General features: G+C 40.4%; 1 protein-coding gene across 1 annotated transcript in view; it reads right to left on the bottom strand.

Annotated features, from left to right (window-relative positions):
• Nucleotides 1–14,880, bottom strand: part of LOC134752314 (dynactin subunit 1) — a 99,231-nt gene that overhangs the window by 59,693 nt on the left and 24,658 nt on the right. The window contains exons 10-16 of the mRNA XM_063687984.1: nt 13,772–13,882; nt 9,922–10,070; nt 7,429–7,608; nt 4,976–5,110; nt 4,045–4,177; nt 2,527–2,724; nt 1,874–1,958 (exon numbers count right to left, since the gene is read on the bottom strand). Of these exons, the coding sequence (XP_063544054.1) occupies nt 1,874–1,958; nt 2,527–2,724; nt 4,045–4,177; nt 4,976–5,110; nt 7,429–7,608; nt 9,922–10,070; nt 13,772–13,882 (991 nt within the window). The remainder of the gene's footprint in view (nt 1–1,873; nt 1,959–2,526; nt 2,725–4,044; nt 4,178–4,975; nt 5,111–7,428; nt 7,609–9,921; nt 10,071–13,771; nt 13,883–14,880) is intronic.

Genomic DNA, 14,880 nt, shown 5'->3' with positions numbered 1-14,880 from the left:
AGTTATAGACGCGCCACGAAGCGACCGGGGGTAAGAGAAAGAATATTCATTATTATTTATCTCCACGGGACTTAATCGCGTAAAATAGTTTTAAATTTACCTCCGACGTTTCGAGGACGGCATTGTCCCCGTGGTCTCGGAGAAGACTGGCTAAAGTTGACATCAACATCTTCTAGGCGCGCGAGTTTTTCGAACTACCCGCACTTGGTCTTGTTTATAATTTTTATTATTATTAAGTTAAACGTTTTGCGCACTAGGGATGCTACCGGGTCGACACACAACACTCACAATATTCGATTTTTCAACTTTCGATATTTGGTTTCGCTTACACTTACTAATGACTGGGTTCCATGTGGATGAGATCTTAAAACCTTCGTCTCGATTGAAATTTCTATGTTTCTTGATTTCAATGGCTTCACGGATTTTTCTACTATAAAACCCACGATCTGTAGAAAGTATTCTAGGGTTGTGAAGCTCAATCCAGTGGTTTGGCCCTGACTCTAGTAAATGCTCAGCAACGGCAGACTTGTTCACCTGACGGTTCTTGACAGCTGCGATATGTTCCTTAACTCGCTCCGCAATGGTACGTTTCGTTTCCCCGATGTAGGAACTACCACAACTGCAATCGATCTTATAAACGCCAGGTGACTGGAACGGGATAACGTCCTTCGGTGACCTCAGGTTTCCTGCAATTTTGGATAAAGGAGTGTATACCGTCCTTATAGAGTACCTCTCAAGTACTGTGCCAACCTTATCCGTTACTCCTTTCACATAAGGTAAAAATGCCGGTTGCCTGGAGACATCAGGACGCTTCACTCTTGCTTTTCATCTGGGTTGCCACTTTCTCACCTTATACCCGTTCCACCTAAGTACCTCCTGAATATGCGACATCTCGCTCTTTAAATATTCAGGGTCACACAGATCTTGTGCTCTGTTCACCAGCGAGCTGACAACTGATTGTAAGTGTCGGGGATGGTGGTGAGAAAAAGCGCTCAAATACCTATCCGTGTGAGTTGGCTTCCTGTATACAGTATGCGTCAGGGTTCCGTCGACTCGACCAATCACTTTGACATCCAGAAAAGGCAAACTGCGCTGTGATTCCAATTCATACGTGAATTTTATCTTAGGATGAATTGAATTCAAATATTGGAGTAGTTGCTCCAATTCCTGCTTTCCACCTTTCATAACACAGAAAACATCATCAACATATCTCTTCCACAACTTTACTGCCCATGGCTGCAGGTCTATACTGGCTTTGATATGCTCCATCCAGATATTTGCCAAAACCGGTGCTACAGGGCTACCCATGGCCACACCATCGATCTGGAGGTAATGCTTCCCATTATACAAAAAATAGCTACCTTCTAAGCAGCTTCTCAGCAACACCATGACCGACTCCGATATTCCACCATCGCTCAGTTTCCCTCTGACCACTTCAAGGCACTCCAAGCAAGGCTTTACGCGATTAAGTCCCGTGGAGATAAATAATAATGAGTAAAAATCGTGAAAGTTTAAATCAGTGTTAAGAATATTCATATAAAATTTGGGCAGCATAGGATTTTTTCTCTTTCGCTCTTATAAATTTCGGTATTTCGCCATCGCCTCCTACCTATGATGCCACACGGTCGGTGATAAGGACTAAGCATGGCACTATTTTCTCTTTCCTCTTATAGACTATCTTTCTCTATCAAAGAGCGTCAGGCCCTTGGATTTAAGATTCTTTGAACACTACGCCCATCGTGACGTTGAACGTGGACCTTATCGTAATGCAGGAAGGTTGATATTGGGCTGTCGCCGCGCGCGTCAGTTGACGTCTTTGGCGATGAAAGGGTTAAATGGACTGTTACAAACAAGGGGTTAAAGAGAAACATACCGTTCCCTGATCTGCCCCAGAATGATGTCAGCCTTGGTGGTGAGCCGCTGCAGCAGAAGAATCAGTAAGATGGCGTCGTGATCACCTGCAACATGTACGAGGATTAGTTAAAATAAGCCTGATAAATATATGTACTTATGTATCACTCCATACATCCTCTTGAGTAGCGGACGGGTCTTTTCTAGGGGGTAACTGCACAAAAGATCCCTATGGGTCGAAGTGTATCCGAAAGGGCCCCCGAAACTATAAGATAAGATAAGATAAGATCACTCCATACATCAGTTTTGTTACCAAAAATACTATTATTTTCGGAGTCGACATCTAGCGCCAAGTAGCGGAATTATCAGTACTGCTACTCGACAATAAATGTCGCGACGAACGGAAAGTCTAATGCTCAACGATTTTCAGCTAATATTATAATCGGATTAACCGGAACTCTATTTTCAACTCCTTCTGCTTATAATATTAGTTGTGAATTGTTGAGCAATACACTTTTCGTCAGTCGCGACACAAGTGACATCTATTGTCGAGTAGCAGTACTAATAATTCTGCTACTTAACGCTAGATGTCGACTACGAAAATAATAGTCTTTTTGGTAACAAAACTGATGTATGGAGTGAGCACTCTACTTAATTATTTTTGATAATACTCACCCGCCGGCTGCATGAAGTGGTCGGGCAGACACGCAGCTAGCATGTCTGCGCGTGCGCGTGCCTGCGCCAGCTCCAGTGCGCGCAGTTGCAAGTCCACGGAGCGCGTGGACGCGCGAGAGAGATGCACGAGCGAGCCGAGCTCCACGGGGGGAGAGCGAGAGGGCTCGGGGGTGTCCTGCTCTGATGGAGCTGGGGAACCTGGAGAATTTAAAAAAAAAGTTAACCTGGGAATTTTTTTTTTACAATGCATGTGCTCGAAAAGTGCGTTTTCTACGGAGCTGCTTTTTGTTTTCAATTTTTTTTTTTACAGTACATATGGTGCTACTTTCTCGCACATTTTTTTAATAATTAAACTTATTTGCCATGATATGTTTTTTTATTTACCCGCACAATGCATAGTAAAAAATTGTATGATACACGTGCATAAAGATGATTTCCGACTCGTATTCCTTTATACACTCGCTCGCTTTGCTCGCTAGTGAATAAAATTCCACTCGTCGGAAATCATACACTTTCCGCACTTGTTGCATAAATAGCTATTTTGCTGTTGGGAAAATGTTGGCAGCATATATTGATGTAGGTCGCGGTAAGTTGCCGACCACCACTTGGTTTCCGACAGCTTCCGACAATTGGTTCACCAATAATAAAAAAATAAGTAAATTTACGTAATGTTTTTATAAAACTCTGCACAGCAGCACATGACATTATATTTGGTTTATGACAGTGGTAATGATAGGAGTAGATAATCATTAACATTATCATTAATTTCTCAAACCTCTCTGAGAGTAAACCGTTTCGTTGATCACTATAAAGCCATTTATGTATACTATTAAATTATGTATCTGTTTATAATATTGTCTTCGGTTACCGCGATAGTTATTCATGAAATAAAACTATGAAAAACTGAACTTAAAGTTTATAGTCTATGATGGTTCATTATTTTTAGTATATGGGTATTTTTGCACTTTGTAGTTTTTCCTCAGTCACCCGTTGACCACGAACGCTGTAAAGGGTTCGAAACGTCAGGATGTATTATACATTCAATATACGCGACATAATCCGTTTTCATAGTTTTATTTTATATGTATCTGTTTGTTCATAACTTTATACAAACCTCACATTTATTCTGAAATATTGTTTTTAATTGGTTGACCGTTTTTTTTCTTCTATTACACAACTATCGACATCGATAAAATAATGTTTCTAACTCTAACAAGATTGCTACAGTCTTTTACCGCGAAAATTCCGGGCTCCAAAGATCATAGGACTGCAGGTCCCAGCATTATAGGACAGCAGGTCCCAGCATTATAGGACAGCAGGTCCCAGCATTATAGGACTGCAGGTCCCAGCATTATAGGACTGCAGGTCCCAGCATTATAGGACTGCAGGTCCCAGCATTATAGGACTGCAGGTCCCAGCATTATAGGACTGCTCCAGAAAGGAACATAGCGTATATTTTCAACAGTTGAGCATTGAACGAGCGAGGGATTTAAACAGGAAAACATGCCAATTTAATACCTTGTTTTGACTCCAACTGGTTCCTTATCTCGTTGTACTGTTCAGTCATCTTCTGCACCAGTTCTCTAAACTTGAGAATGGTGGAGTCACGATCCATGATGGTTTCGAATGCTGCCTCGCGTTCGCGCACCACCTGGGTAGAAGAAAATACCGTTTTTAGGGTTCCGTACCCAAAGGGTAAAAACGGGACCCTATTACTAAGACTACGCTGTCCGTCTGTCTGTCACCAGGCTGTATCTCATGAACCGTGATAGCTAGACAGTTGAAATTTTCACAGATGATGTATTTCTGTTGCCGCTATAACAACAAATCCTAAAAAGTACGGAACCCTCGTTGCGCGAGTCCGACTCGCACTAGGCCGGTTTTTTTCAAACACGTTTTGGATTTTCTTTGGAAATCACTACACCCTATAAAACAAAGTCCCCCGCCGCTAATTGCTAAAGACGCCGGTTCGAATCCGGCCTTCACCACTGGAGGGCTTCGTCACTTTTTTCTTTGACATACTACTTAAAAAACACAAATCAAAATCCATACTATATATGCGAAATATAAATGCGAAAGTCTTTCTGTCTGTGTGTTCCCTCTTCACGCTTAAATCGCTGAATCGATTTAGATGAAATTTGGCATAGAGATAGGTTGAGTTCCTGAGAAGGACATAGGATAGTTTTTATCCCGAAAATCATCCCTTAGGAAAGTGAAAAGCGGACTGGAATTGAGATAATTAATGAATGCCTGCTAATTTGTGTACATAATATGCTCAAATTGAATGATTGCCATGAGAATTTTTCCAGGCGCTATACTTACTGCTGCTGTTACTAAGTCCACGCAGACGAAGTCGCGGGCAAAAGCTAGTATTTAATAAAATAATTTGTGTTGTTCCCTAAGTAGTAGATAATTGAATCTAGATTCAGCTAAGAGGAGGAGATATTACCTCCCTGGTGGCGCTCTGGGCCATCTCCAGCTCCTCACGCAGGTCTTGTTCCAGCTCTCGGTTGGACTCCACCAGCTGCTCGTGGACTTCTTGAAGTGCTTCCAGCTCGGACACGTCCTGTTTGAGTTGTTCCACCTGGACAGGAAATACTAATTGTGATATAATTATAATTAAATCGCGAAGCGTCTGGTTGACGTAACTGGTGACCGAAGAGCTGGCGGCTTTCTTGCACAACGTATCAGCATTGCGATACAGCGGGGAAATGCCGCCAGCATCCTTGGTACAATGCCTCAAGGGCCTATTTTAGATTTAAGCTAGTTATTAATTTCGTTTACGTTGTACCACTGTATATATCTTGTATGTACATATAACATACATACATATAATCACGCTTATTTCCCGGAGGGGAGGCAGAGATCACGGATTTCCACTTGCTACGATCCTGGCATACCTCTTTCGCTTCCTTCACTTTCATAACATTCCTCATACACGCTCGCCGGTTTAGGGTGCTCTTGACCTGGCCTTTCTTCAGGATTTCCCCGATCTGATCAGAGAAAGTCCGCCGAGGTCTGCCCCTTCCAACTCCCGTTTCTACCTCTCCCTTATACACTCTCTTTGTTAGCCTTCTTTCACTCATTCTTTCCACGTGTCCAAACCATCACAAATCACAACATACCTTTCTCAATTTTTGTCACTACATCTTCGTTCAGTCCACACTTTTCCCTTATCACACTGTTCCTAATTCTATCTTGTAATCTCACACCACACACACTTCTCAACGCTCTGATTTCCACTGCATTCACTTGGCTCTGATGCCTCTTCTGCCATACCCAACTTTCGCTACCATACATAAGTGTAGGCACCAACACCCCTCTATGCACAGCCAACCGTGCTTTTTGCGACACCTTCTGGCTGCTCATAAAAGCGTTAAGTGCCCCATTCACGCGATTTCCAGCATTCACTCTCCTTTCAATGTCTTTATCATGCTTACCGTCCCTAGTGAACAAGGTTCCCAGATACACAAACTCTTTCACTTGTTCTACTCTTTCTTGACCAATCAAAATTTCACAATTTGTCATATATTCTTCCTTTTCAAATACCATTACTTTCGTCTTGCTTACATTTATTTTCATACCTTTCTTTTCAAAAGATCCATGCATTCTAGTTACCATCTCCTGCAACTCTTCACCCGATGACGCTAGTAATACCAGGTCATCAGCGTAAAGAAGACATTTGACGGGTAACCCACTCATTCTCAGCCCACATTCATCATTTCTAAAATCATGCAAACTACTGTCCATGAACAGATTAAACAGCCACGGTGACGCTACACATCCCAAAATATTGATATAAAATAAATAAAATATTTATTGATTTTTTGTATGTAAATAAATAAAAAATACTATAAAATTGTGATATTTGATAAAAGATACTCGGATTAGAGCGTGCAACTTTCAATCCAGAGGTCGCGGGTTCGAACCCCAGCTCGTACCAATAAGTTTTTAGGAACTTTATGTACGAAATATCATTTGATATTACCAGTCGCTTTTCGGTGAAGGAAAACATCGTGAGGAAACCGGACTAATCCCAATAAGGCCTAGTTTCCCCTCTGGGTTGGAAGGACAGATGGCAGTCGCTTTCGTAATAACTAGTGCCTACGTCAATTCTTGGGATTAGTTGTCAAGCGGACCCCAGGCTCCGCCGTGGCAAAAATGCCGGGATAACGCGAGGAAGATGATGACTCGGATTAATTAATCAAACACTTTATTATTTAATTTATTATACAGATCTAGTCGGCCATTCATTTTAAGAGATTCATAGCTGCTGTTATGTTGTAATCTGTCAACTGTAATACGTTATTTAGTAGAGAATGTGAAATTAGTACTGATAGGGGTTTCCTATTTTCACTATTTTGGGGCTATCGAATCATAATTCCACACAAATGGATGAATAAATATTGTACCATAATATGAAAACGGTAGGTAGTCTTTTTCTAGGATTCCGGGGTGGTGGTTTCGAAAATGATTGGGATTCCAAGATTTTTCATTTTCGTGAAAGTAGAGTCTTGGTACTCGTTTTCGAGGTTTTCTGAGATTTGGATTTAAAAAAGGATGTTTCCTTTCGGTTGAACATGGTGACCCTGTACCTTTTTTTTTTAAATGATGTGTTTCTTCTATATGAACCCTACCGGTCTACACAATTGATCTTTCAACGCCATCTTCTTCTCAGCCAACTGTTCCACCTTCTCCTCAGCACTAAGAGCAGTGTCCACCTATTCTCTCAGATCAGCAACTTGGGCTTCCAACTTTCAACCCTGTTCTCACCTGGTCTTCCAACGCCATCTTCTTCTCAGCCAACTATTCCACCTTCTCCTCAGCGCTAAGAGCTTCATCCACCTTTTCTTTCAGATCAGCAACTTGGGCTTCCAACTTCTTCAACCCTAATGTTCTCACCTGGTCTTCCAACGCCATCTTCTTCTCAGCCAGCTGTTCCACCATCTCCTCAGCCCCAAGTGCAGCGTCCACCTGTTCTCTCAGATCAGCAACTTGGGCCTCCAACTCCTCGACCCTGGAGGACAGCTTCTCCTTGGTGCGAGACAGTTCCGCTATCTCTGACTTGTATTGATCTATGTCCTAGAAATTTAGAAGATATTAAGACCTGATTATGTGAAGATGGTGTCAAAATTTTCATTTTCAACCAAAAGGGTACTTATTGTCGCTTGTCAGTAAGGCGCTATTTCCATATAGCTTCAATTAAAAATCAACCTTATCGACAAGCGACAATGTGGTACCTTTTGGTTGAAAACGTCACATATATTCGTCACGTTTAACTTTTTCCTTTTGAGGCTTAGAGGATATAACCAAATGGAGACGCCTTGTCTGTAATTTTCTGTACAAAACCCATGTCAGATAAATGTCAGTCCATACAATGTGTATGATCATTGGTTATAGAGTTTCGACAGAGGGGAACGCCTGTTAATGGCTACTCCGTTTGTTTATATCCTCCAAGTTTTGAGGTGGAAAAAACTATGTGTGAGGTTTTGAATGTAATCATATCAAAATAATAGAAATCTCAGGACAGCTGCTTCATTTCGTAGGTGATACTATATGTCAATGGGTAACGCATTAGGACAACAGTATTTAAAAAAAACATTTAGTTCGGACCTCAGAAATCCATAACAGGTTATTAAAAGGGCGTCCACTTTTATTTATACATTTCTGTCAAGAAAGACGAGGCTCTCTCGAGGCCTGACGCAATGCGTACAAAAATTTAAATTTTCAAGATGGCGTCCACATTATTTTTAAATAGTGTCTATGCTGTCTATTATTGTCGTCATCTTGTTCATCTTCTGCATGGTGTGCTTGTCATGCGCGCTGAGGTCCCGGCCGTTCTGCTGCAGCTGTCATCTCGTAGCCGGAGGCCTTATATCAATGTGTAACGCAATTGGGACAACAATATAAAATAAAATGGCGTCCACTTTTATTTCAAAACGTGCGTCTGTTTGTCAAGAATCGTTGTTTATCTGCTGAGCAGGCGCCGAGATCTGTTAAAAAGACGAGGCTCTTTTGAAGCCCGATGCGATCGGCCCAAAAATGTAAATTTTCAAAATGGCGACCACTTTTTTTATAGTCTCACCTTGTTCATCTTTTGCATGGTGTGCTTGTCATGCGCGCTGAGGTCCCGGAGCCGCACCCGCGTCTCCCTCACTCGGGCGTTCTGCTGCAGCTGTCATCTCGTAGCCGGAGGCCTTATATCAATGTGTAACGCAATCGGGCTAACAATATTTAAAAAAATGGCGTCCATTTTTATTTCAAAATGTGCGTCTGTTTGTCAAGAATCACCTTGTTTATCAGCTGAGCAGGCGCCGAGATCTGTTAAAAGGACGAGGCTCTTTTGAAGCCTGATGCGATCGGCCCAAAAATGTAAATTTTCAAAATGGCGACCACTTTTTTATAGTCTCACCTTGTTCATCTTTTGCATGGAGTGCTTGTCATGCGCGCTGAGGTCGCGGAGCCGCACCCGCGTCTCCCTCACTCGGGCGTTCTGCTGCAGCTGTCATCTCGTAGCCGGAGGCCTTATATCAATGTGTAACGCAATCGGGCTAACAATATTTAAAAAAAATGGCGTCCATTTTTATTTCAAAATGTGCGTCTGTTTGTCAAGAATCACCTTGTTTATCAGCTGAGCAGGCGCCGAGATCTGTTAAAAGGACGAGGCTCTTTTGAAGCCTGATGCGATCGGCCCAAAAATGTAAATTTTCAAAATGGCGACCACTTTTTTATAGTCTCACCTTGTTCATCTTTTGCATGGAGTGCTTGTCATGCGCGCTGAGGTCGCGGAGCCGCACCCGCGTCTCCCTCACTCGGGCGTTCTGCTGCAGCTGTCATCTCGTAGCCGGAGGCCTTATATCAATGTGTAACGCAATCGGGCTAACAATATTTAAAAAAAATGGCGTCCATTTTTATTTCAAAATGTGCGTCTGTTTGTCAAGAATCACCTTGTTTATCAGCTGAGCAGGCGCCGAGATCTGTTAAAAGGACGAGGCTCTTTTGAAGCCTGATGCGATCGGCCCAAAAATGTAAATTTTCAAAATGGCGACCACTTTTTTATAGTCTCACCTTGTTCATCTTTTGCATGGAGTGCTTGTCATGCGCGCTGAGGTCGCGGAGCCGCACCCGCGTCTCCCTCACTCGGGCGTTCTGCTGCAGCTGTCATCTCGTAGCCGGAGGCCTTATATCAATGTGTAACGCAATCGGGCTAACAATATAAAAAAAAAAAATGGCGTCCACTTTTATTTCAAAATGAGTCTGTTTGTCAAGAATCGTTGTTTATCTGCTGAGCAGGCGACGAGATCTGTCAAAAGGACGAGGCTCTTTTGAAGCCCGATGCGATCGGCCCAAAAATGTAAATTTTCAAAATGGCGACCACTTTTTTTATAGTCTCACCTTGTTCATCTTTTGCATGGAGTGCTTGTCATGCGCGCTGAGGTCGCGGAGCCGCACGAGCGTCTCCCTCAGGCGGGAGTTTTGTTGTTGCAGCTGCCGCATCTCGTAGCCGGTGGCCGCGCGGTCGTCCGTCGCTGCGTACGGGTGCTCTGGTCAGCGCACACGGTTCCGGTTACGGGGTGGACATGCAGCTCCCGTGCGTCGGTCGCGTCAGGGGAAATGGGGCTTAAGGCTCGGTTTGTTAGATATTAGAGATGTTTAGTAAAATGGTTAGTGTAAAGGGCAGTTTTAAAATTTAAATATATTTCAAAAATGGTGACGCGTCTCCGTCGAGTGACAGCTAACGCTATATTTGACTTCGAATTGCCTGTTAAATATTTTAACCTCCATAAAATTTTGATATATTTCATTAAATTATTTATAGGGCTTGAAATTCAAAGGGGAGTGAAACAAATATAATGGCATATCTTCCACTCTCTCATTTTAGCTGAGAGAATACATTATTTATGTTATTTATTCTCTTTATGTAGGTAAAGATTCCTACAAATTATCATAGAGTAACTTATACTAGAGCGGTACTGTCATAGTAAATTTTGTAACCCCAGTAAATTCACTGCCATCTGTCGACACACTTTAAAACTAAAAATGAAGATTTATAAAAATACGATAAAATGTATTTAAATATGGATAAATGATTTTTTTTATTTGCATTAATTATTTTTATGATTTTGACCCATGTTCTTTTACTGATATGCGTTAAAATTGTTAAATAACAAACGAAACCGTCAACGCCATCTATACGACAGTAGGCCAAAGCTAGTAGCGCCCTCTGAACGAGAATCAAATTTTCTTGATTTTCGAGGCACGTTTTTTCCTTAGACTGTATCCATCTATTACGGAGTTATATCTATCTTTGAAATTATGAAAATGCTAAAGATACAATTGTAAGTAATATTGTCTTCGGTTATCGCGATAGTTACTCATGAAATAAAAACTATGATATCGGATTATATCGCGTATATTATAATAATAAATTATAATAATAGTAGGGGGCGTCTTACACAGATTATCCTAGCCCCAAACTAAGCATAGCTTGTATTATAGGTGCTAGGCGACGAAATACATACGTATATAGATAAATACATACTTATATACATAGTAAACACCCATGACTCGGGAACAAATACTGGTGTTGATCACACAAATAAATGCCCTTACCCGGGATTCGAACCCGGGACCATCGGCTTCACAGGCAGGGTCACTACCCACAAGGCCAGACCGGTCGCCATAAAAAGTCATTTCGTTTTATATATATTCAATATACGCGATATAATCCGATTTCATAGTTTTATTACAATTAGCCTAATGCATGAAGTTTATACTTGAACGAAATATGTTTTATTCGGATGTTTGTTACCGTTATATCATGTTATAAATGCTATTCCGTTTTTAAATTACCATTTAATTACTTAAAATTATAAATAAAAAGTACAAAAATTAGTGTCATTAGTAGCAAACGTCAGTTGGGCCGCCCAACGTGTGACGTCATCACGCTCTGTCTAATTCGCGCCAAAAATTATGAGCGTTTCAACCGTTCAAAAATTTTCAACATTTTAAATATTTTTTAATAAAATAATGTTAAGGTTTACAAAAGTATTTTTATCATTTCCGGTGTTCCAACGATATAAATTATGAATCCAAAAATAAAAGTAAATTTATGCATGGAGCTAATTGTAAGGGTATTCTTTTATCGGAAAATATTGTAATCCGATATTAGTAGGTACAAAAAGATATAAGAATCAATAAAAGTCGTGTCAACGGGAGACTGTAAACACAAAAACACAGACACAAAATACATGCAAATAATATTATACATACAAAAGACCTAACACATTCACATTTAAAAAAATCCTTATTGATTTTCGAATCCCATCATTTTGAACATAAAAATTCCAAAATAACATTGAAAGTAAAACTATAAATTTGCTAGAGTCCATCCAAGCTAAATTTGCACAGATTTCAAATGGACAAAGTGAGGCACTGTCATTATAAATGTCATATTTTTTATAGAAATTTGCAAATTTGTCCGACTCTAATGTGAAAATACTATTTGTTATTATCAATATAGATTATGTAAAAAATAACGAAAATATGGGTAAATACACGTTATCGTTACTGCCAAAATAAAATGTAATAATTCCTAACATATAAACAAAAGAAAACCATAGATTTAAGCCATCAACTTTTTCAAATAAAAAATAAAAAAACCGCCAATAAGCAGCCCTATAAACACCCAAAGCAGTGAATGTGTCAAGGTCGTGCAATAAATAAAAAATAAAAATATAAAATATGAAACTATATGAGCATATAATACATAATAAATGGAACCTATTTGCGACCCAAAACCGAAAACTGCGATATATACGTACAACCATAAGCTGTTTAATTTTTTCTATAAAATAAAAATAAATATAAATACATAATATAATATAAAATAAAATAAACATATTATTACGTCCGTCTAAACCTAAAAGCGTTTTGAGATGTGGACCCCGTTTTTTTTTAAACCGTGTGTGCTGCTTTTGCCCACCCATTTTGTACTTTGTCACAGTAACAATAGTATGAGGTCTATAGCGACTTTCACATTGTTTGTCACTGTGACAAGGTACGAAATGGGTCGGAAATTAAATTATTTGAGAGTACATGGCCGCCAAAATGAGAGTTAAAAATTACCATTATATGGAACTATGAAAAACCGGCCAAGTGCGAGTCGGACTCGCGCACGAAGGGTTCCGTACCATTACGCAAAAAACGGCAAAAAAATCACGTTTGTTGTATGGGAGCCCCACTTAAATATTTATTTAATTCTGTTTTTTGTATTTGTTGTTATAGCGGCAACAGAAATACGTCAACTGTGTAAATTTCAACTGTCTCGTTATCACGGTTCATGAGATACAGCCTGGTAACAGAGGGATAGACAGCGGAGTTTTACCCTTTGGGTACGGGAGCCTAAAAACGAACAGTTATGATTTCATTGTTATTTTTAACTCTCAAATGACGAATGAACAATATTTAGGTAAAATCTATGTATAGAAATAATACCCAAAAATTTGAAACTAAATAAAATCTATATTTGAGAAAGCATCTGCTAAAAAAATCCCGTGCAAAACAGTACCAAAGATACATTGACTCAGTAAGATGTGTAAAATCTAAGACAATTTCGTACTTCGAATTTGACAGGTCAATAGATGGTGCCATATGTTTTGGATGTCGAACTAAGGGCCACGATTTTTTCTTAGACTTTACACTTTACTCTCTCATCATCTTCCTCGCGTTGTCTCGGCATTTTGGGGTCCGCTTGGCCACTAATCCCAAGAATTGGCGTAGGTACTAGTTATTACGAAAGCGACTGCCATCTGACTTTCCAACCCAGAGGGTAAACAAAGGGATTAGCTCGGTTTCCTCACGATGTTTTCCTTCACCGAAAAGCGACTGGTAAATGAGGCATTTTCTATGAAAAGGGACCTTATTGTCGATGGCGCTTACGCCGCACAGCGTCGCTCGGCATTGTATTTATATCGGAGCAACGTTTATAATGGCGTAAGCGCCATCGACAATAAGGTCCCTTTTTATAGAAAATACCACAAATAATGATATTTCGTACATAAGTTCCGAAAAACTCATAGGCACGAGCCGGGGTTTGAACCCGCGACCTCCGGATTGAAAGTCGCACGCCCTTACCGCTAGGCCACCAGCTTATACACTTTACCTCTCCATTACAATCAATTCACAGTGCACATGTGTAAAAAGACCCCCTTTACAAGCAAGTGTGACGTAAAACAGAACTCACGGGTGTTGCCTGAGGCCTCCATTTCAGCGCGCATGAGTTGCAGGTCCAATGTTGCCTCCTCCAACTTCTCGCGGCAGGACTCCAACTCCAGTTGGATTGATTCGGCGCGCTCTGAAAAAAAAAAATTAAAAAAAATATGCATGAAACTTCCTTTTTAGTTCTCTAGAACTCCAAAGGGTTCCAGTCTGAGGGTATGCTAGCAGCGGCGGCTGGTGATTCTATATTATGGGTGTTCACTATCACAGTAAAAAACTACACATTCAATTAACCGACACAAAATACGGTCATTGAACTCTCTTATAGAATTTCGCTATTACGAATATCTTGACGACCGATAGACGCTAACTGCAGTTCATTTTACAAATGGATTCTAGGTTGTGAATGTTGTTTTAAAATTTTATGGAAATATGTGCTAAATTGTTAACACATCGGTTTCGGTCCAAGCAAACTCACCGCACAGCCGTCGCCCGGCCCGCCCGCGCCCGCTCCAAACAAGACATATGTACTTAGGTAGGTAACACGATAAACTAAAACACCTAGTTACTTTTATCACAGCGACATAACACAACCACGGTGTTTTTGCATATTGATCTTATTTAATGACATATAAGTTTTTGTTTTTGACGAACATTGTTACGAAAGTTCAAGGTTTTCCTTTTATATTGAACTCGAGTCGATTTTGTAAACTTTTTTCACATTCTCCCGTTAAATTCATTCATTTTAAATACCTCACAACAAACAAATTATGTGCACTTACTGCTTAAACTCTTGGTTAATTATTTATAATAAAAAAATGCCAAAATTCCATTCACGCGCGTACTTTAAAATTGACTACTAACTAAGGTCTGTTTACAAACAAGTGACAATATGGCGCGCACAATGCGCGCGCATTCGACGAGAGGGCGCAAGGTCAAACGGGCTACGGAGCGCCGCTCCAATTTTACCTCTTTCTTCATAGAAAATCTTCTGTTTCACGTGCGGAACTGTAGCGAAACTTCTCTTTCGCTCTCATTGAATTTCCTATTGATTTTATGTACTAAATCTTTTTCATAGGAGCGCAATCCAAAGCGTTCCGCTTCGCGCGTTACCTATGATTCCTATGAAATTAT

This window comes from Cydia strobilella, chromosome 24 (assembly GCF_947568885.1).
Source record: "Cydia strobilella chromosome 24, ilCydStro3.1, whole genome shotgun sequence".
Lineage (NCBI taxonomy): Eukaryota > Metazoa > Arthropoda > Insecta > Lepidoptera > Tortricidae > Cydia > Cydia strobilella.
This window is presented reverse-complemented; position numbering and strand designations above follow the sequence as displayed.